At 42.8% G+C, this 22,877-nt stretch overlaps 2 protein-coding genes across 4 annotated transcripts in view; both read right to left on the bottom strand.

The window, feature by feature from the left end:
• Nucleotides 1-1,789: 1,789 nt before the first annotated feature.
• LOC108711757 (RING finger protein 227) lies at nt 1,790-4,075 on the bottom strand. Its single transcript, XM_018253781.2, has 2 exons — nt 3,717-4,075; nt 1,790-2,309 (listed from the first exon to the last, which is right to left on the bottom strand). Exons 1-2 carry the CDS (start codon nt 4,012-4,014, stop codon nt 2,251-2,253), a joined length of 357 nt encoding a protein of 118 aa, XP_018109270.1. The 5' UTR covers nt 4,015-4,075; the 3' UTR covers nt 1,790-2,250.
• An 8,049-nt stretch (nt 4,076-12,124) lies between these two features.
• The window catches only part of kcnab3.L (potassium channel, voltage gated subfamily A regulatory beta subunit 3 L homeolog), a 41,470-nt gene continuing 30,717 nt past the window's right edge, over nt 12,125-22,877 (bottom strand). For 2 of the 3 annotated variants that reach the window (XM_041587356.1, XM_041587357.1), the window contains exons 11-14: nt 22,001-22,095; nt 14,683-14,803; nt 14,515-14,603; nt 12,678-12,867 (exon numbers count right to left, since the gene is read on the bottom strand). In XM_041587356.1, the coding sequence (XP_041443290.1) occupies nt 12,778-12,867; nt 14,515-14,603; nt 14,683-14,803; nt 22,001-22,095 (395 nt within the window). In that variant the 3' untranslated portion in view covers nt 12,678-12,777. Of the gene's footprint in view, nt 12,868-14,514; nt 14,604-14,682; nt 14,804-22,000; nt 22,096-22,877 lie in introns of all 3 variants that reach the window. The other variant, XM_018253780.2, reaches the window with a different exon arrangement.

The raw sequence follows: 22,877 nt of genomic DNA, 5'->3' as shown, positions 1-22,877 counted from the left end.
AAAAAGCTAAATAACTCAAAAACCACAAATAAATAAAATATTAAAGCTAATTGCACATTGTCTCAGAATATCACTCTCTGCATCATACGAACAGTTCATTTAAAGGTGAACAACCGCTTTAACTTACATCACTGTGTATAGCTTCAATGTTCCATCAGTTTCTTCGTTTAGTGGCAGGTTTGCTGCAGGTCTCTTATAATCTTAATATCATGTTGTTCTGGGTTATCAGACTTTAAGCAAATGTTGCCCCCAACAATATGGTTTCTGTTTCCTAAAATAAATTTGTAAAAGCAAACTTTAAAGTGGGTGGAGAAAAGATACAAAAAAAAAAAGTTGTGGCCTTTAAAAGTGGGCGTATTCACTTTTAATTTCAGACCCCCCCCCCCCCAAACAAATACTTCTTCTGCTGACTAGGAGTTTGAGAACCACAGTTATAAATGTTAGAAGTACACTCAGTGGTGTAACTAAATATTACTGGGCCCCACAGCAAATTATTTTAAAGGCTCCCCAAAACGTCTAAGCGTTGACCCCACCCTCGTCCGTGCACATTTACTTTGCGGCTTACTCAGAGCCGCACTTATTTCTGCTTATTATTATCATTTATTACACTTGCTTTAATTGTTGCAGTCACTTCTTTTAATTGCTTCTGTTTGTTTCACTTTATATTTATTATTATTATTTTTAATTATTTTTATTTATTGGTTCTTTTGTATTTGATAAATGCATCTCTTCTAGTATGCTTGGCTTTTACTTATGCTGTCACACTCACGTCACTTCCTCTGTTTTCAGTGTTACCTTTTAGTTCCTGCCACACTGGGTATTTATTCCGTTTGTTTGACTCACTTTTCACTTTGAAAAAGGCTGTTGTATCAGCCGAAACGTCAGCGATTGCCCACACATAAAAATCAATTTATTACTCTTCTCAAGACCTGCGATCTCTAACATCTCCACTGATTCTACTTATCGAGGACTGCACCCAGGCATTGGTGACCTCAGTATCGTGAGTGCCGGTTCTTCGTACTAATATATTATATAGTGGATAATGTACCCCCTACTGTAATTTATAAAGATATTATGTTACCGAGGAGTTATGTGACCATATAAAAGCACGAGGCCGAAGGCCTGGAGACTGAGGTGGGAGAGTTGGTGAGAAAGAATGGAGAGAGACCAGAGAGGGGGTTAGACAGAGTGGACACAGAGATACAGGGAGTCAAAAGTGAGACTGTGCTGTAAGTAAAATCTGAGCCTGCGAGTCAGATGGGAGGTGGGGGAAGCGTGTAGGGAGAGAGCAGCGGGGGAAGTGATGTAACATATAAACGGCGCGTTCTGATGTCAGAACGCGCCGTTTATAAGGATATAATTTACAGTCTGGTCCCATAGGGAAATGACCAGACTGTAGATTATATAGTGAATAAAGTACCCCCTTTTGTAAAATATAGGGATATTATAAGTTACTGAGGAGTTTCATGACCATATAAAAACACGAGGCCGAAGGCCGAGTGTTTTTATACAGGTCATGGAACTCCGAGGTAACTTCTAATATCCTCATATTTTACAACTGGGGGTACTTTATTTATTATAATACACAAATTTTAATGAGTCATGTGACAGAAATGACATCAGAACTCACCGTTTATAACTGATGACATCAGAACTCACCGTTTATAAGGATATAATTTACAGGATATTCATGGCTTTTGTGTATTATATATATTATAATAAATGCCCCCAATGAAACAGAGTAGGAAATCACTCAAGAACCAAAAGAAAAAAACAAACAGATGTCAGATCATATACAAAACAGCTTTATTTCACTCAACACAGAAGCCTATTGACGAGTGTATTTGAGTAGGTACATTAGATATGTGCCCTGTCCAACCTCAGAGGCTTGCGCTCGATTTCTCAAGCTCGCCAATGATAATAATAATATCTTATTACAATCACTTATCACTAATAATAATAATAAGAATGTGCACATAGCACTGTGACAACAGACAGAGCTTCATAATAATATAAATAAACCAGTCACCGCCAGCGGTGGAAGTAAAGGTCCCATTGTCCCAGAATGCACTGCATGGACCTACAGAAGCCACTGGAATGTTACTGAGATGCCACCAAGTAATCACTTGGCTCCTCCCACCATTAGGAATCACATGTCCCAGCAGTGGATGAAGATTAAGGCCCAAACAGGAATGTGCCGTCTCCATGGTCTCGGAAGGAAAGTGGACTTTTCTCATGTCCGGAATATTCTCAGAAGAAGTAGGAGCTCATTATGGCCAAGTGTCTGAGGTCATCCTGCGCAAGGTTGTCTGAGGGAAGAAACCACATACGATTAGTGACATCACACAAACATGTGACACAGGACGACATTTAAGGCACAGCAGATTTTTTGTTTAAAAAAAAAAAAAAAAAATTAGTTTGTATACTACAGAAAAAAAACCCACCAACACATATTAAACGATAAAAATCGCAAAATCTTTATTAAAGGGATACTGTCATGGGGAAACATGTTTTTTTTCAAAACAAATCAGTTAATAGTGCTGCTCCAGCAGAATTCTGCACCGAAATCAGTTTCTTAAAAGAGCAAACAGATTTTTTTAGATTTAATTTTGAAATCTGACATGGGGCTAGACATTTTGTCAGTTTCCCAGCTGCCCCCAGTCATGTGACTTGTGCTCAGATAAACTTCAGTCACTCTTTACTGCTGTACTAATCACTAAGTTGGAGTGATATCACCCCCTCCCTTTCCCCCCCCCAGCAGCCAAACAACAGAACAATGGGAAGGTAACCAGATAGCAGCTCCCTAACACAAGATAACAGCTGCCTGGTAGATCTAAGAACAACACTCAATAGTAAAATCCAGGTCCCACTGAGACACATTCAGTTACATTAAGTAGGAGAAACAACAGCCTGCCAGGAAGCAGTTCTCTCCTAAAGTGCAGGCACAAGTCACATGACTTGGGGCAGCTGGGAAACTAGCAATATGTCTAGCCCCATGTCAGATTTCAAAGTTGAATATAAAAAAAAAAAAACTGCTCTTTTGAGAAATGGATTCAGTGCAGAATTCTGTGGGAGCAGCACTATTAACTGATGTGTTTTGGAAAAAAAAATAAATCATGTTTTCCCATGACAGTATCCCTTTAATAAAGAACTTCCGCTCCTTTTCAGAAAGGGCAATCCCGATCCATCGTGCGGCGCTCGATTTCTCCTCCCAGGCTATCTCCTACATGGAGGGCAGAGAGGTGAAATCGAGCACAATGGATCATGATTGCCCTTTCTGAAAAGGAGTAGCATAAAATTTTTTTTGATGTTACTGGTCCTTTAAGAGGTACCTGCCCAGCGCCCCCTCCATCATTGCCCCATAGTTCCGGCTCTGAGCAATGGAGAGTATGAGCCACAGCAGCCAATAATAACACAGGATTTATATCCCTTTAAATGCACAGAATTAGAGGGAAAGTGCAGAACAGCCCATTACTTATAAATAAATGTGTATCCACCAACATTGCACATTTTAGAATGAATTACAGCTAAAACTATGAATGCAGCTCTAGAATATTCCCAATATCCGCCCTGCTGGGGGCGGGGCACTGTCTGACGTGACGAAACGCAACAAAGCGAAAGTAACAAGTAGATGCCACGCCCCGGTAACAGCTACTCAAGCACAAGCGTAAAGCGTTACTACTTTCCCAGCCAATCGTAGTGAGCATCTCGGTTACCTTGGTGACGACGCCTGGAATTCTTGTACAATCTCTTAAACCAGCTCCTGGGGCCTCGACCCTTTTCTGACCCCACAGAGGAGCCGTCCTCGTCGTCGCTAGGCAACGTGGAAGGAGCGCGGCAGTAGGGACAGGTCACGGTGCTGCCCTTGCCCAGCAGGTGTTGCAGACAGCTCGTACACATCACGTGCCCACAGGCAGCCAACGACTGCGCTTTCCTGCCCGCACCGAAGTCGAGGTAACAGATGCCGCACTCCTCCATGTTTGTTACTGAGGGAAACTCTGGTGCCTGATCCATATCCGTCTGTCTGTCCGTGTGTGTGAGAATTGATGGAACCTGAGCCTCGCTTCCCGCTCATATACACACAGAACACGCCCACACCTCAGTGATATCATAGGCAGCCAATCCGGAGAGGGAGAGGCGGGGCAATTATGTCGTAATTCCTGTCATTCATGATCCGGGGATAACCCGACAGCCTTACGTCACTGTATTGCGATTTAACCCCTCTCCTTCCACTCACCTGCAGACTATCCCTCCCTTACCTCTCTCCTGTCTCTCACCTACAGACTATCCCTCCCTTACCCCTCTCCTGTCTTTCACCTACAGACTATCCCTCTCTTACCTCTCTCCTGTCTTTCACCTACAGACTATCCCTCCCTTACCTCTCTCCTGTCTTTCACCTACAGACTATCCCTCCCTTACCTCTCTCCTGTCTCTCACCTGCAGACTATCCCTCCCTTACCTCTCTCTCCTGTCTCTCACCTGCAGACTATCCCTCCCTTACCTCTCTCCTGTCTCTCACCTGCAGACTATCCCTCCCTTACCTCTCTCCTGTCTCTCACCTACAGACTATCCCTCCCTTACCTCTCTCCTGTCTCTCACCTACAGACTATCCCTCCCTTACCTCTCTCCTGTCTCTCACCTGCAGACTATCCCTCCCTTACCTCTCTCCTGTCTCTCACCTGCAGACTATCCCTCCCTTACCTCTCTCCTGTCTCTCACCTGCAGACTATCCCTCCCTTACCTCTCTCCTGTCTCTCACCTACAGACTATCCCTCTCTTACCTCTCTCCTGTCTCTCACCTACAGACTATCCCTCCCTTACCTCTCTCCTGTCTCTCACCTACAGACTATCCCTCCCTTACCTCTCTCCTGTCTCTCACCTGCAGACTATCCCTCCCTTACCTCTCTCCTGTCTCTCACCTGCAGACTATCCCTCCCTTACCCCTCTCACCTGTCTCTCACCTGCAGACTATCCCTCCCTTACCTCTCTCCTGTCTCTCACCTACAGACTATCCCTCCCTTACCCCTCTCTCCTGTCTCTCACCTACAGACTATCCCTCCCTTACCCCTCTCCTGTCTCTCACCTGCAGACTATCCCTCCCTTACCCCTCTCACCTGTCTCTCACCTACAGACTATCCCTCCCTTACCTCTCTCCTGTCTCTCACCTACAGACTATCCCTCCCTTACCCCTCTCCTGTCTCTCACCTGCAGACTATCCCTCCCTTACCCCTCTCACCTGTCTCTCACCTACAGACTATCCCTCCCTTACCTCTCTCCTGTCTCTCACCTACAGACTATCCCTCCCTTACCTCTCTCCTGTCTCTCACCTGCAGACTATCCCTCCCTTACCTCTCTCCTGTCTCTCACCTACAGACTATCCCTCCCTTACCTCTCTCCTGTCTCTCACCTGCAGACTATCCCTCCCTTACCTCTCTCCTGTCTCTCACCTACAGACTATCCCTCCCTTACCCCTCTCACCTGTCTCTCACCTACAGACTATCCCTCCCTTACCTCTCTCCTGTCTCTCACCTGCAGACTATCCCTCCCTTACCTCTCTCCTGTCTCTCACCTACAGACTATCCCTCCCTTACCCCTCTCACCTGTCTCTCACCTGCAGACTATCCCTCCCTTACCTCTCTCCTGTCTCTCACCTGCTGACTATCCCTCCCTTACCTCTCTCCTGTCTCTCACCTGCAGACTATCCCTCCCTTACCTCTCTCCTGTCTCTCACCTGCAGACTATCCCTCCCTTACCCCTCTCTTCTGTCTCTCACCTGCAGACTATCCCTCCCTTACCTCTCTCCTGTCTCTCACCTACAGACTATCCCTCCCTTACCTCTCTCCTGTCTCTCACCTGCAGACTATCCCTCCCTTACCCCTCTCTTCTGTCTCTCACCTACAGACTATCCCTCCCATACCTCTCTCCTGTCTCTCACCTGCAGACTATCCCTCCCTTACCTCTCTCCTGTCTCTCACCTACAGACTATCCCTCCCTTACCCCTCTCCTGTCTCTCACCTACAGACTATCCCTCCCTTACCTCTCTCCTGTCTCTCACCTGCAGACTATCCCTCCCTTACCTCTCTCCTGTCTCTCACCTGCAGACTATCCCTCCCTTACCTCTCTCTCCTGTCTCTCACCTGCAGACTATCCCTCCCTTACCTCTCTCTCCTGTCTCTCACCTGCAGACTATCCCTCCCTTACCCCTCTCCTGTCTCTCACCTACAGACTATCCCTCCCTTACCCCTCTCTTGTCTCTCACCTGCAGACTATCCCTCCCCTCCTGCATAAGAAGTGAGAGGGGCATGGTGATTAGATGTTGGTTACTGGCAGTGTCGGGGTTAATAGAGTGCAGGCTGTTGGCACAGTCGGGTGGCAGGAAGGTTAGGGAATGTCAGAGTGAGTCACAGATAGGGGAGTGCTGAACTCATTGCCCAGAGCTTGGGATGATGCAACGCACGTACAGACCTGCGGGGGGGAGTCCAACTCGTTTTTCAGCCCAACTAGAGGAACCGAGAGACAGATAAGCTGAGAGCGACAGGGGAATAGAAACTGCTGCTTTCCTGGAACCTGTCAATTTCTGTATCGTATTTATATGTCACAATATTTATATCACTGTGCCCTTTATATCAGACATTGCAATTAATGAAAGAAGAAAGGAGCTTGTTGCACAAATAGCTTACAATCCAAAGGGCTCATTCAGTTGTATAGATGTGTCTGAGCCTGCATGTTGGACCCCCAGCGGTGTGTGTCCTAGTTAACCCACTGTAACCGTGTCATTATGCTGTGCCATTCCAGTTGCCATAAGCCCTGGGCAAGTATAAACTGGCACATCAAAGAGTCACATAGATAAAAGTTAATATAGCTGTGCACTTGCCCTTTAACAACTGAACCGAGGAGACGTTTATATACAGAGTCACGTAAGAACCTGAGCACTGACAATAGTCACACCTGCAGTTACGTCAGTAAATACGTGGGGGCGTTTCTATGTGCGCTCGTACATAGTAACCTGGTAACCAGCCTCAGTTAAAGGGCAAGCGGCTGAGCCACTCAGCACGTAATGTTATCTTTGTGCTAATGAAATTCCTGCGTCTGTACTGGGGCGGAACTGTTACCCAGCAGGCTCTACGGTTCACTAAGAGTCGCGTGCAACTGCAATTCCCAGCATTCTCTTTGATCCTCATTTAGGAGACAGGTTGGGGCAGGACACACAGAGCGATGTTCTGCTAAGAGTCTCGTTGTTCAGCCTCAGCTACTGTATCACTGTCAGACATCTGCTGTAGTCGTAGCCATTATCGGGGGTAATAGAAGAGAAAGCATTTGATTAAAAATCCTCCCCCCCCCCCTTGCCAACCCTTATCTAACCCAACAACTGGATTAAGCTAAAACGGGGCCCTAGGTAGAGTAGTTATTGGGTCCCCCCCACTTGCCTCCACTTTCCAGCATTGGGCCCCTAACAGCAGGCGGGCCCGTAGTGGGCACCTAGATCATAATCTGGCACCGCCAACCCAACATCTCTGATGTCACTGGCAAAGGCTAGAGAATATAGAGAGAGACAGGGAGACTGGTAGCAGACCTCGCATGTCTTCACCTCACCCAGGAATTCCCCGCAGGGCTTATTCTCATTCTTACAACCAGACCTTAAAGGGATAGTGAATACAAGTTGATTCCACATGAAGAAATGAGTTACTGCAGATACACCCAGTATATACATATATAGTGAATAAAGTACCCCCTGTTGTAAATTATAAGGATATTATAAATTACCAAGGAGTTCCATGACCATGTAAAAGTACGAGGCCGAGGGCCAAGTCATGGAACTATGGGGCAAATTTACTAAAGGGCGAAGTGACTAACGTTAGCGAAAATTCGCCAGCATGACGTCATTTCGGGACTTCGCCGATTTACTAACGGGCGCTGGCGTAAATTCAATAGTGGAGGATATAGACTCTAGCGGTGCTTCGCACTCTAACAGCAGGCAAATTTTTGCTCTGGCGAATGGACGTAACTGCGCAAATTTACTAAGATGCGGATTTTACTGACCGTTATCTCTTGCGTCAGATTTGCCTTCACCACCTCAGACCAGGGGAAGTGCATTAGAGTAGACAGGAAAAAAAAAGTTGAAATTTTTTCGAAGTCCCAAAAAACACTGGCGTCTTTTACTTTTCAGGGTGATAGGCTGCAAAAGAGCGTCATTTTTTTTAGGGTATCCTCCTTCCCCCCTACATTTCCTAACATATGGCACATAAACTATACACTGGGCTCATGTGTAGGGTAATATAACAACTTTATTTTATTTATTAAGGTTCCCTGGACTTGTGTAATGTAATGTATTTGCTGCAACATATACGTCCATTGAAATGTAACTTCCCGCCGTATGCAAATTAGCCAACGCTAGCGCAACTTCACTTTGCTTGCCGCATTAACACTAGCGAAACTTCGTTGCCCTGGACGCAACTTCGCATTTTAGTGAGTTAGAGTTGACCTGGCGAATCTACGCCTGGCGAAGTGTGGCGAGGTTAGTGAATTTGCCCCTATGAGGTGACTTCTAATATCCTCATATTTTCCAACAAGGGGTACTTTATTTATTATAATACACAAGTTTCAGTGAGTCATGTGACAGAAATGACATCAGAACTCACCGTTTATAACTGATGACATCAGAACTCACCGTTTATAAGGATATAATTTACAAGATATTCATGGCTTTTGTGTATTATATAGTGAATAAAGTACCCCCTCTTGTAAAATATAGGGATATTATAAGTTACCGAGGAGTTTCATGACCATATAAAAGTATGAGGCTGAAGGCCGAGTGTTTTTATACAGGTCATGGAACTCCGAGGTAACTTCTAATATCCTTATATTTTACAACTGGGGGTACTTTATTAATTATAATACACAAATTTTAGTTAGTCATGTGACAGAAATTACATCACTACTCACCATTTATAACTGATGACATCACTACTCACCGTTTATAAGGATATAATTTACAGGATATTCATGGCTTTTGTGTATTATATATATATTTAATACACAAAAGCCATGAATATCCTGTAAATTATATCCTTATAAACGCTAGTGATGTCATCAGTTATAAACCGAGTAGTAACAAAAATGACATCACTACTCACTACAATAGGGGCTACTTTATTCACTGTATAATACACAAGAGCCGTCAATAGCCTGTAAATCTTTATAAACGATGCTTAGTGATGTCATCGGTTATAATCGGAGCTTATTGATGTCATTTCTGTCACATGACTCACTGAAATTTGTGTATTATAATAAATAAAGTACCTCCTGAGTATATTAGAAGTCCCCGTGACCTTCAGCGTCGTCCCTTTATATGATCATGGACTATACACAGCTACACCACTGCCTTGTTGGCACATTCATATAAATGGTTAAAGGAGAAGGAAAGGTCTTTTATGATTGGGGGCTGCTAAAAGTAAGGCACCCCCAAGTGCTTGCTGATAGGAGCACCGACCCCGGGGGTCAGGTAAGTAAATAGAATCACTTGGGGGTGACTTTCCTTCTACTTGAATGGGTCCGCTCTGGAAACTTGACTTCTTTGTTTTCATTGTGGAAAGCACTTAGTCATACGACTCGGCATCCGGCCATTACACATGACTGAAGTATGTCGGGATCAGCTCAACAGCCTGCGGGAATGTGACTCATCACACGAGTGGAAACCAATAAGAAATGAAAACACTTGTGTTATGTGTGAGAACAGCTTCACTTTCCCTTCAAAGCAGAACTCAAGCTGAACAAAGAGTCATGTCACAAAGTATAAAGTGTATATATATCATTATAATACACAAAAGCCATGAATATCCTGTAAATTATATCCTTATAAACGGTGAGTAGTGATGTCATCAGTTATAAACGGTGAGTAGTGATGTCATTTCTGTCACATGACTCACTAAAATTTGTGTATTATAATTAATAAAGTACCCCCAGTTGTAAAATATGAGGATATTATAAGTTACCTCGGAGTTCCATGACCTGTATAAAAACATTCGGCCTTCGGCCTCGTGTTTTTATATGGTCATGAAACTCCTCGGTAACTTATAATATCCTTATATTTTACAAGAGGGGGTACTTTATTCACTATATAATTCTTAGGGACCCACTCACATTATACAGTACACAGGATAGAAATGTCACAATATAAGGCTGATTAGTAATTAATTCAGATTCACAGCATCTAAGTCTGCATCAGAATGCGATAATCAGTCTACAGCCTTGTGCCTTTATATGGTCACAGAACAACCCCTCAGTGACTTCTAATATCCTTATCATTTACAGTAGGGGGTACATTATCTCTTATAATACATGAGTGATACTCAGAGTTCCCTGTATAACTCAGCCTGCAGCCTTGTGCCTTTATATGGTCACAGAACAACCCCTCAGTGACTTCTAATATCCTTATCATTTACAGTAGGGGGTACATTATCCCTTATAATACATGAGTGATACTCAGAGTTCCCTGTATAACTCAAGAAAAAGGAAAGAGGAAAAGTTAACCCTTGAAACTGCACCACCCCATCCAGGAGACTTGAAACCCAAGGAACAAGGTTAAAACTTAACTTTTACTAATAATTAATTAAAAAAAAAAAGGATTAGTCCAGGAGAGCATTTAAAACCAAGTTAGGCACAGGGAGACAATGAACCCTGGTTAGGTAAAGCGAAATTTGCCACCCCTGGGTCAAATGTAACGTCAATACATAGAATCTGTAGAGAACCACTCCAGTCTATAGTAACTAACTGCAATGGCGTGGTGTGGAACACAACTGCGATTCTCGCGTAAAGCAGAAGAGAACAAGGGTCTCATAGGCTGTGAACAATATAAGCAACCTCTCAGCTTGCCCCCCTTGTTTATCCACCACCAAACAATTCGTAGTCTGAATAGATCCGCCACCCATTCACCCTCAAACGTACCCCTCCGTTGCTTTGGAGGAATTACTGTGTCTAGGTGGCATCAAAAATTGATCCACTAATTATTAATACAGAGTCGATGGTGGTACTTTAGCGGCGTAAGTCTACACTACCCAGGCAGCGGTTCTGTAGATCGCCCACCCCTTCACACACAGAGATTCCCTCCAAACTAAAATACCCTGTATAACTCAGCCTGCAGCCTTGTGCCTTTATATGGTCACAGAACAACCCCTCAGTGACTTCTAATATCCTTATCATTTACAGTAGGGGGTACATTATCCCTTATAATACATGAGTGATACTCAGAGTTCCCTGTATAACTCAGCCTGTAGCCTTGTGCCTTTATATGGTCACAGAACAACCCCTCAGTGACTTCTAATATCCTTATCATTTACAGTAGGGGGTACATTATCCCTTATAATACATGAGTGATACTCAGAGTTCCCTGTATAACTCAGCCTGTAGTCTTGTGCCTTTATATGGTCACAGAACAACCCCTCAGTGACTTCTAATATCCTTATCATTTTCTAGGGGGTACATTGTCCCTTATAATACATGAGTGATACTCAGAGTTCCCTGTATAACTCAGCCTGCAGCCTTGTGCCTTTATATGGTCACAGAACAACCCCTCAGTGACTTCTAATATCCTTATCATTTTCTAGGGGGTACAAATTGAAGAGGAAGTTGCATAGGCTGTTTAGGACCCTGTGACAGATCAGACATCAGTTGCTAATTATTAACGTTGCTGATTGGATAGATGATGTAAGTGGAAAGGCAGTCTAAGTACATTGACCTTATTGTGTAGGAATCTAGCAATGTGTGTATTTGTTTAAAAATGACAGCAACAGCTGTAAATAGATGGTATGACCCAATTCCTGATAATTGAAGTTAATAAGTTAATATGACACCAATCACTTTTTTTTGGTACTGTATCAGAAAAGAAGGAATATCGATTGCCTCCTATTTGGCCTTTGATAAATCTACCCTTTGAATTCCACAACTGTTTGAACCTCCTGCAAAGATCTAAAGGATTCCATTGATGTCAATATCTGTTTTGGGTCACCCTTGAATCATGCAGGAACATAGTCAAATCAGGGTTACAAGGTCTACACGATATGTTGGAGAACTCACATTAGAGACCGCAGCAACGTTAATAAAAGTAATAAAACTCTTGACACCATCCGTCAGTCAGTTGCATTTATAGTTATTAGGTTATTCCAGGTTTGGTTCACAGGCATATTAGCTTTTAATCCAACAAAGAGATTGTGGCTTCAGGTTAGAACATGCAGAATTAGCGACGACTAGAGCTGTGTTCTAAAGAGATGTCTTGTATTTGATACGCGCTGGAGTAAAATAGGTCACATTTTAGCTACGGTAGCCACAGGTGGGCCAGGAACATAAAGAAATGATGACACGTGGACTCCTCACCCTTAACAGAAGGAAACTTGTACCTTAAAGGAAGATGTGAATCTGAACTCTCCATGAGATAAAAGGCAGTCAAGAGTCTGTCCCTACCTCTGCAGGTGCAGATAGAAGGCCGCCATGAATCAAATGCTCCCTTTACTGGGTATAAGTGAATGGAGCTAAAAGCCCCTCCCTATAGTGTGTCCCAGGTCATCTTGAGTTATGCCTCTCCCTCTGCAGGGTGACATGATAAAATGCATGTGTGACCCCGTAGTGACAAGCAGGGAACAGATTTTCCCCCCTTATTGCTGGTAAAGTTTCTCCTCCCGCTCTCTCAGCACTGCCAGAGGGGGGAACCATGCACCAGGCTAGCGTGATTTGTCCCATCTGCAATGGGACTTGTTGAGGTTCCAAAGTGTGGAGAACAAGCTCTCACGCTCGGGAATCTTTCTTTAAGTTTGGTTTGTTTCCGAGAATCTGGTCAATTTCAGTTACAAGCTGAGGCGTCAGGTGAGGCAGTACCTGTATGTAGAGATGGAAAAAGGTTTTTTTTTATAAATACTGCTCCTGACCTTCTCCCTTAATGTGTGGGATAGAATGAGTAGATTATAGAATGTACAGCATTGAATGGGCGGGAAACAGTCCATGGAACAGAATTTTTAAAATGTGTGAGGTAGAATAATAAGCAGATGTGCAACCTAATGGTGAGAATGTGTTTCGATTGGATTGTAAGAATGTTTGGTACAAATAGGTGCAGTGTCGGACTGGGATGTCAGGGGCCCAACAGAAAAACTTGGACCGTGGGGCCGCCTTCCAAACTATTATTCCTCCTCCCCTCATTCAACCTCTTTATTCTCCTAGTCTTTTATATCTACTTACTATACTCTATTCTTCCATTACTACACATTTTTTCCCCATAAAGAAATAGGGAATGACCATGAAATAGGCTAAATGGTTATAAGCAAGAGGCCCACTGACACCTGGGCCCACCGGGAGTTTTCCTGGTATCCCGGTGGGCCAGTCCGAAACTGAATAGGTGAAAATGTGTTAGATAGTACTGTAAGAATGTGTGGGACATAATGGTGATATTGTGTCGCCTAGGATTGTAAGGATGTGTGGAACAGCATAGTAAGAGTGTGTTGGATAGGACTATAAGAATGTGTGGGACAGAATGGTTAGAAAGCGTAGGATAGAATTGTAAAAATGTGTTTGACAGAATGGTTAGAAAGTGTAGGATAGTATTGTAAGAATGTGTGGGGCAGAATGGTTAGAAAGTGTAGGATAGAATTGTAAGAATATGTGGGACAGAATAGTTAGAAAGTGTAGGATAGAATTGTAAGACTGTGTGGGACAGAATGGTTAGAAAGTGTAGGATAGAATTTTAAGAATGTGTGGGACAGAATAATTAGAAAGTGTAGGATAAATTTGTAAGACTGTGTGGGACAGAATGGTGATAATGTGTTGGATAGGATTGTAAGAATGTGTGGGACAGAATGGTGATAATGTGTTGGATAGAATTGTAAGACTGTGTGGGACAGAATGGCTAGAAGTGTAGGATAGAATTTTAAGAACTTGTGGGACAGAAACGTTAGAAAGTGTAGGATAGAATTGTAAGAATGTGTGGGACAGAATGCAGATACAGTAGAAGGAAGCCATAAGGTCAAGGGCTCCCTTTACTGGGTATAAGTGTATGGAGCTAAAAGACCCTCCCTATAGCGTGGTCCAGACCAATTAGGATAGAATTGTAAGAATGTGTTGGACAGAATGGTGATAATGTGTTAGATAGGATTGAAAGAATGTGGGGGACAGAATGGTTCCATACTTGATGGTCTAATTTCTATTCTGAAAACTATTACTCACAAGTTGTTCCACATATAGATGCATATGGGTTTTAGTACAGCAACATAATATGAAAACTTTTTATGGTTAACTCATAACCCTGCCTAGAACCTACCTGTAACCACATACTTTGCACTCTGTAGCTAGGATGGTGCTGGAACTAAAGGATACAATCATCTGTTCTCTCTGTTTCTAGATGTATCTTGGTAACTGATGTCACTTGTAGTATGGACTTTAGTCTTCAGGGAGACCAAAGTAGTGGGTGGGTGTGGGTGGTATGGATAGAATACCTTATGGGTGAATGAGTGACATGCAGAAAGTGTGACTTACCTGAATGGCTCCCAGGTTCTCCAGTAACTGTTCAATGTTGGAGACCCCCAGAAGTACAGAGCTCACCCCTTCACTGCGCAGACACCAAGCTGGAAGTGATAGGGAGTCATGTTAAGCAGTGCAGTGGCAGGAGGGGAGGGTCAGTGAGAGTTTAGGGGCTCCTCTTACCAATAGCGAGTTGGGTGACTGTGCAGTTGAGACGATCAGCAATTGGGTGCAGTTCTTTTACCTTTGAATGCTGCTTTTTGCCCTCTTGGCTTATGGCTTTCTCCTTCAGCCAGTGGTAGCCCTGGGTGCAAGAAGTTTTTTATCTGTTATTTTCCTGAACACTTCAGTAACACTATCTCAATGTATTGCCTCCTATATTTATCTCACACCTCTTCATTCCTAGTTAAACAGAGTTCCTGCACTATGACCATTGTTTTTAATATGTTTTTTATTCACTTATGGGATTTACTAGTATTTTCCATGGTTTATGCTCTCCTGCCTTAATTAATAAATGTGGGAGCTACTATACCAATTCCCTCTACCCTGGTAATATGAACTGTTATTCATAGACTCTAGTGTAACTGGACATCAACCAATGGTCAGTGTAATACCCCTGCCATTTGTCAGCTATACGGGGAGGCCCATTTATCAAAGGTCGAATTTCGAATTCATGTGAATTTTTTTTAATTTGAATATACTCACAATTGGACTGGGAGGTTATTTAAGAAAATAATTTGAATGTCTAATATTCGATCGAATGGTTCCGAGATGAAAATTCAAATTGTATTTGATTTGTACGAATCTAGTTTTTCTCCAAGAAACAAATCGAATGTCAGGAAGGCTATTAACATCTCCAAATGAGACTCTGACCTGGAGGACCTCCCTGGATAAACGAGTGGGGTGGAATAAATGTGAACAAAAACGAAAAAGGGGTGGGAGAATCCACTAGTGGAAGACAGGACATAAGCTGAGAGCAAAACAAAACAGGATAATGGCAACAGCAAATGAAACATCAGAAAATGTAAAAGTTAACTTAAATGAAGATAATGTAGCCTCCACACAGTCACATCTATCACATCTTGTCAACATTACAATCCTCCCTCCACTCACAAAGAACAAATCCACACACCGTGCCAATAGCCACACTCACACCCCACACACCAAAAATGAGTTCTCTCTTCCATTTCCGACTCTTTCCTACCAAGCAGTGTCACTTCTCCCGTGGTCTCCTCCCCTTTGTAAAGTTGTTTTTCTTGGAACATCTCCTCTGTAAAATACAGTCACAGCTTCTACACCTATGTCCAATAGTGTCAGCTTTTCTCCCAACTGTCAGTTCCCTCTCCATTGAAGATGTGTATTATTTTTGAGACTTCATACATGAAATAAAATACCCTCTTTAACCATCTAAAAATATTTAGCACAATGATCTCCCCATTCAATGAACGGGCCAATTCTAATTATATACAATAACGTATATATTATAAAATTCAATTCTTTTCACTGATTTATTCTTGGATCCTGAAAAAAAAAATCTAGAGATATGACCAAACAAAATTGGCCACTAAATTCTCTCTTAGTTCTCCATTTGTCTGCCCTTATTGTATATTTATCTTGACTGTTCTCTTCTCTTTGCTCTTTTCCATCTCCATTATCCTCTTCTTCTTCTTTTTTATTTCTCATCCAGAATTCTTTCCCTAGACGTACTCCATGTCAGTACGTTACGGGGATAGCCCCTCCTCCCTGCTCCAATTAGAAGGAACCTCCCCAAGCCTTTAAAAGGCCACCACACCCACCTACCGGCGTCTTTTTTTTCCTTCTCTTATGCTCTTGGCTTTGTTCTCTGAACAAAGGCCTCAATCATTAGAAGCAAATTTTTGTTTTTCTCTTTTTATGCCTAGGAAAGCATTAGGCCTGCCCGGAAGGCGTCCTAGGGACAGGGGTTTTGGTCCATGGGACCTTTTTTCCCCCCAGCACACTACCTCAGACCTGGAGTCTTCTGAACTTCAGCTCCTGAATCAGGTAAGGCACTGAGGTGCAATGTTTGCTACTCCTTGTCTGCCTGTATTTCAGTTGCCTTCCTGTATTGCTATCAAGAGCATTGGGTGGCAGGTGCTTGTCCCCCCATTCGTGTGCCCTCCCGACCTGCCCAGAGGGCCTCGGGCGGCACTGGTGTATGTGGCCCCTACACCCCATTTTTACGAATGGGCGAGGGAGGTGGCAGTTAATTTAGGCTAATTAGTTAGGGGCCTGAACCTTACTGCCCCCTGTTACCTTTGTTTTATTTTTGTTTTAATGGGGGCAGGTCATGGCCAACTGCCTCCCTCAACAGACTTTCCTAAGGTGGAGGTAGTTAAAATAATAATAAAAAAAATAAAAAATATAAAAAAGTTTCGCTATAGGCTTCATATTATAGCAAACTTGGGCCTGTGCAGGAAGCACCAACACTAATTATCCAATTCGCCTCAGTATAACCTACGCAGTTGCTTTGGGTTCCCTGCCTATGCAGACACCAGCTGAGTATAATCAACCCCCCACTGAGTGCAGACACCAGCTGAGTATAATCAGGTCCAGCTAAAGCAAGTGGAGATGGCTCCGCCCACTCTCTAACTCAGAAAGCGAGGAAGCTGCAGCCTCAGGTAAGTCCTGCTGTTGTCAGTAAACTTGTGAGGCCTGTTTTCCTGTTAACAATAGAGTGTCCTGGAATTTGTGACATTAAAGGGTCAGCTTCCAGCCTTGCATAATGAGCAGCAGGTAAGGAGTGTGTCCATATGCTGTTCTGCAGTGTACTAAAGTCTAACTAACTGCTTGCATGCTATATATTCATATGCTTATCTGCACTGTGCCTGGTTATGATTGTTTCCTGCCTGAAAGCACAAGCCATTTACAAATAGGACACCAGTAGCCCTATTGAATATGGATCACTGGGCTGGGGGGGCTGCTAGGCTCTGATATATACTTGCTATAAACATCAGATAATCCATAATATGTATTGCGCTATTTTTGTTCTGCATTCTATGTTTTGGCTATTGCTCACATAGAACAGGTAGCCATAATGGAGGTCGAGCAAAGGTCTGGATGAATGCTAGGGCCCGATATAAGCTTGCTCTATACAGCAGCTAATCTAAACTATGGACCTCATGTTTCCGTGATTGTACCTGTGCTCCTATTTTGTTCTACAGCTTAAGCTCTGGCTATTGCTCACAGGTAAAACGTGGCCCTACAGGATGTAGAGCACAGGTCTGGCTGGCAGCTAGGCCCTGAGACATGCTTGCTCGAAGCAGCAGCTAATCTAACTATGTATTTCATATTGCTGTGATTGTACCTGTGCTACTATTTTGTTATACAGCTTATGCTCTGGCTATTGCTCACAAAGAACACGTAGCCCTGCGATATGTAGAGCACAGATCTGTCTTGCTGCTAGGTCCTGATACATGCTTGCTATAAGCAGCAGCTAACCTAATTATGTATTGCATGTTTTCTGCAGTTTACGATTTGGCTATTTCTCTCATGGAACAAGTAGCCCTAATGGATGTAGAGCACAGGCCTTTTGAGTTGCTAGGCCCTGAGATATGCTTGCCCTAAGCAGCAGCTCATATAAACTATGTATTTCATGTTACTGTGATTGAATCTGTGCTTATATTTTCTTCTGCAGTATATACCCTGGCTATGGCTCACCTGGAATAGGTAGCCCTAAGGTATGTAAAGCACAGGCCTGGGAACGGCTAGGACCAGATTTACGCTTGCCCTAAGCAGTAGCTAATATTTTATGTATTACATGTTGCTGTGATCATATCTGTATGCTCCTATTCTCTGCAGTATGATATGCTCTAATTATTACTCACCTTGAACCAGTAGCTCTAATAGATGTAGATCACTGGACTGGGTGGCTATGAAGGTCTGATATAGGTTTGCTCTGACTGCAGCTAACCTAAACTATGCATTACATGGGGTTGTAATTGTTTCTGGGGTACATTCAGGTTTAATCCAGATGACTACTGATAGGAATACCTACATATGAAGGTCTTTTCATTCTATGGCATTGCTCCTGGGATAAGATATGGCTTAATAAATTAAACACTAGGCAATATTTTTTTCCCGATGGCAGGTAAGCTTAACTTTGTCTTGATAAGCACTACAGGAGTTCTGAAGCCTGTCTGTCATAAGGATTGCTGGGTTAACAATAACCACAGGTATGTACTACTTTTGGGACCATTGAATGTAAATTTTTCCAGATTCAGCAGCCTTGTATCACCGATCACTGCCTGAACGAATGGAGGACCAGATAATTGCTTTGCCCAGTCAATTGTGCAGTCTATTACTACCCACGCAGCTCGAGCTCTGGGGTCGGGTACTGTGCTCTACCAGGAGCTTAGGACTCTGACCGAGGTACATATTATTATCACATATTTTAATATATGCTTGCACCATGGCCCACATCCTGCAGGGGGATTCTACTGCCTTCAGAACAAATGCTCAATAAATGGATAAACTCCATAATACAACTGGTCTACCAAGCAACATATATGTTTGCATCTATAAGAGGGCCATAGGCAGGTGCATATATTTTATTATTAAGGCATGTATATGAGTGTGTATATATGTTTGCACAGATATCTATATATGATTTGTGTCCTTGGGATGGGTTCTTTTTTGGAACCAGAAACGTTGGCTCAATAAACCTATATTTTTATGCAACATATAGTATTTTTGAAGATTCCTGGAACAATCAGTACTTGAACTCTTCATCCATAAATTTCACTATAGCAGCCAGGACATCTGGCTAGTTTCGAGGGGTGCAACCTGTGGAAATTCCATATTCATAGGTTTAAGGAAGAACAAGGTATACAGTTCTCTATGCTTGGCTGAAGGATCCCCAGATGTATTTCTACCGTTTTTTAGGGTGACTCCTTGGTGCCTCCTACAAATTAGAGAGGGGAGCCACTACCCAGTGTTATTCCTATACTATTTCTACTGATATTCTTAATGTCAGGATAGAGGGGACATTTTATCTGCCAATACAGGGTGTCTATAGAGACAGGGTACACATACATATCAGGCCACTGGGAATTTGCATAAGGTATATATTTCAAACCAAGGGTTTTCAGGCTATAGGAGTCCTCCAAAGTGTCTTGTTAGTCCATAGAGATGACCTCTGTTCAAGTCTGGCCCAGGATAGGGATATTCTGCTTATACTACCTTATACTATCATCAAAACGGCTTTGTGACTTAAGGCTCTGTGTCCAGAATGCACTTATTTTGGGCCCATTTATTTTATTTATTTATTTATTTTTTCTTCAATTCTCAAACCCCTAGTTAGTGGTTTTTTAGAATACAGGGCCGGCTGTTCTTCCACACCAGATAGGTAACTGATTGGACAGCAGATGGAGGCATCCTAGGAGCGTTAATTATTTTCCCTCTCTATGTCTGTGCCCTCTTGGAACACCAGCAGTTTTGGATCTTTCCTCCTCACAGTTACATACTGCAGTTGCTACTTATCCTATTGCTTCGGCCGAAAATGTACTTGGCTCTTCTGAGCAGGATCATAGTCTTCCCTTAAGTGGGACGGTTGCAGTCATTACAGTAGAGTGTAATCTCTTACCACTTCCAGTCATTAATTTCATTGAGAATGAATTAAGGATAGTTTATGTATCTGTCCTACAGGTTTGTCTAGCTTCAAATGGGAGGCTTGGAAGTATTTTTTTTGTCTGTTTTGACCATGTCTGTCACATTATTCCCTATGCTAGGGGGATTACATTTACACCTGCTGAAAATTGTGTCTGAAACATTCGCACAGAGCTCAATGTCCAGGTAATTTCCAGATACAACACTCCTATTATCCTGGTTTGTTCTCGGATTCACATTCCTGTGCTACTCCTGATACATATGACCCAGCATTACTCTAGTAGATCAGAGGCCCTTCTGACACTTACTGGAACATCCATAGTGTCCCTCCAGTTCCAAGGTCAGCCTCAACGATTAAATATGTAGTATAGTTGATTCCACATCTAAGTGGGTCCCTTATGGGTAGAGAGAACACAGGTTTGTGGGTGACTATAAACATTTATCCAGGGCATATAATCTGCCTCCATAAATCTTGGAATTAGTCCTTTAGTTGCACTGTGGTTATTGGGATCTGTAACCTTAGGGGTATTCAGTTATACCTCTCAGAGTACTAGGTTGGGTCAACCAACAGGGGCTCTTTCTTAGGTACTGTAGTTGCTCAACTCTTTACAGTTAAATGAGTCTGCCTCATCACAGGACCTTACACAGGGTAAGGAATTCTAATCCCAATTATTTTCTCAGGTGCCCTTGTCTCCGATCTTTAGGATCTGCTTTCTGTTAGAACAGTCCTGACTAACATGCATTCTGATATGAAGATATTTATGGTACTGGCCTTGGGTACCTGAGGGTACATTGGATATCCTACATTTATGGATATATCCTAAGCAGATCATTTCTATATTGTGTCTGTTTTGGGTTCTTACTCCTACCAAGTGTTTCTTACAGGTACCTTGCAATGTGCACTGAAATTAGGCATACATGTGATGAATGCTTTTTGGTGAGTAGGAGAGTAAGTATTTCAGCTTGCTGAATTCGCCTTTTACAGGACTGTCTTCCTCTCTCTCTCTTCTGGAGGTTGAAGTGGTGGTTAGTGAGCTAACTTGTTCCTCACTCTCAGTGGGCTAACATCTCTCTCTCGCGCTCTCTCTCTCTTTCTCTATAGTATATGCTATACTATAGCTCTATTCTTAGCCTGGTGAACTTATTCTGGGGTTTTCACCTGGACTCTCTATATTAAGGTAAGGAGTTTGCATGATGGTGGACTATCTAGTCAGAGATACTCCTTTCCTTATTACAGTTTCTTCTTAAAGCATATTCCCTCCCATGGGATAACGTTAACTTGCTATGTCCCGTAACGTACTGACATGGAGTACGTCTAGGGAAAAAGGAAGATTATTTCATACTTACCGAGATCTTCCTTTCCTAGACGTACTCCATGTCAGTACACCCGCCCTTTCTTTTCCGGTAATTTAAGAGCTTGTTACAAAGACGCCGGTAGGTGGGTGTGGTGGCCTTTTAAAGGCTTGGGGAGGTTCCTTCTAATTGGAGCAGGGAGGAGGGGCTATCCCCGTAACGTACTGACATGGAGTACGTCTAGGAAAGGAAGATCTCGGTAAGTATGAAATAATCTTCCTTTTTCTGCGCAGTTAAGCAATGAGTACATGGGACTATTTCTGTGACTTTTTCTTTATTTTGATTTAAAAATTGACTGTTTTTTTATTGTCTCTTTCCTACCTTCCCACTTTCCTCTCTCCCACCCTTACTCCTTTATTTCACTCAAATCCATTTTTCATTCTCCATGTCTTCCCAACTCAGTTTCCCCCATTCTGTCTCACTCAGTTCCTACCTCATCCATTGAGGTCAAAACTGTTTTTTCATGTCTCTTATGTTTTTTTGATTTTAAGATATTTCCCTATTAATTCTCCAGATCACTTACCTTAAAAGATGCTCGTGATTTTTCTGGAACAGTGTCTGTGTATTTCCCAGTTATAAGCCCACATGCGAGAGGAGACCATGTCATGGATCCAACCCCTAGATAATAAAATGAACAGGTAAAATTTATTCTGATGTACAAGAGAAATTTCAAAAAGTACGAGGAATGCAGAAAATAGCAAAGAGAATATTCCACAAATAAATCTTAAATGGATAGTTTTAAATTTCATAGAGCATTTCAAGTGCCTTTGTATTCTCTGTATTTTCTGTTCTCTATAGTTATTTATTCTATATTATTTGGCAGTAACGGAACTAGGTGGGGGCGGGCCGTGCAGCCGGGCCCGCCTCCACCCTCGTCCGTGTGATTTTTCTCTGCGGGTGCAGCCGGCTGCAGCGCACGTGATCTGCCGGGGGGGCCCTACGGGGGTGCGGGCCCTGGCCCAGTTGCACCCCCTGCTCCCCCGGTAGTTACTCCCCTGTTTTTTGGTATGTGAATTTTCAGAAGAAGATGTCTCAAGAAAAGCTTTAGGTATGGGTCACATTGGCTATAAAGGTGGAGCATCTTGAGAATTCTCAAGGAAATGGATTTCAGGAGGTATGAACTTCCAGATTTTTTTTTTGGCACAAAAAATCAGCAAAATTTGATATGTAAAAATGAAATCTGGGAGAAAATTCTTTGTTTTTTGATACAAATAAAACAAAAGAAATATTTCAAAGGTTGACGTGCATGTTGGTTTTCATGAATGTTGGAAGGTTTGAACTCTCAAATTTTTGTGCTACAATGGGCGTCAAGCATTGATAAATGGAAAAGATGTCTGATCTTGTGGTGAAAATCTATTGTTTTTTGGAAACCAATAAAGTAAAACTGAGAATTTTCAAAT

The sequence above is a fragment of the Xenopus laevis genome, chromosome 3L, assembly GCF_017654675.1.
Source record: "Xenopus laevis strain J_2021 chromosome 3L, Xenopus_laevis_v10.1, whole genome shotgun sequence".
Taxonomy (NCBI): Eukaryota; Metazoa; Chordata; class Amphibia; order Anura; family Pipidae; genus Xenopus; species Xenopus laevis.
Note: the sequence above shows the minus strand (reverse complement) of the source record. Positions and strands in the feature narration are given on the sequence as shown.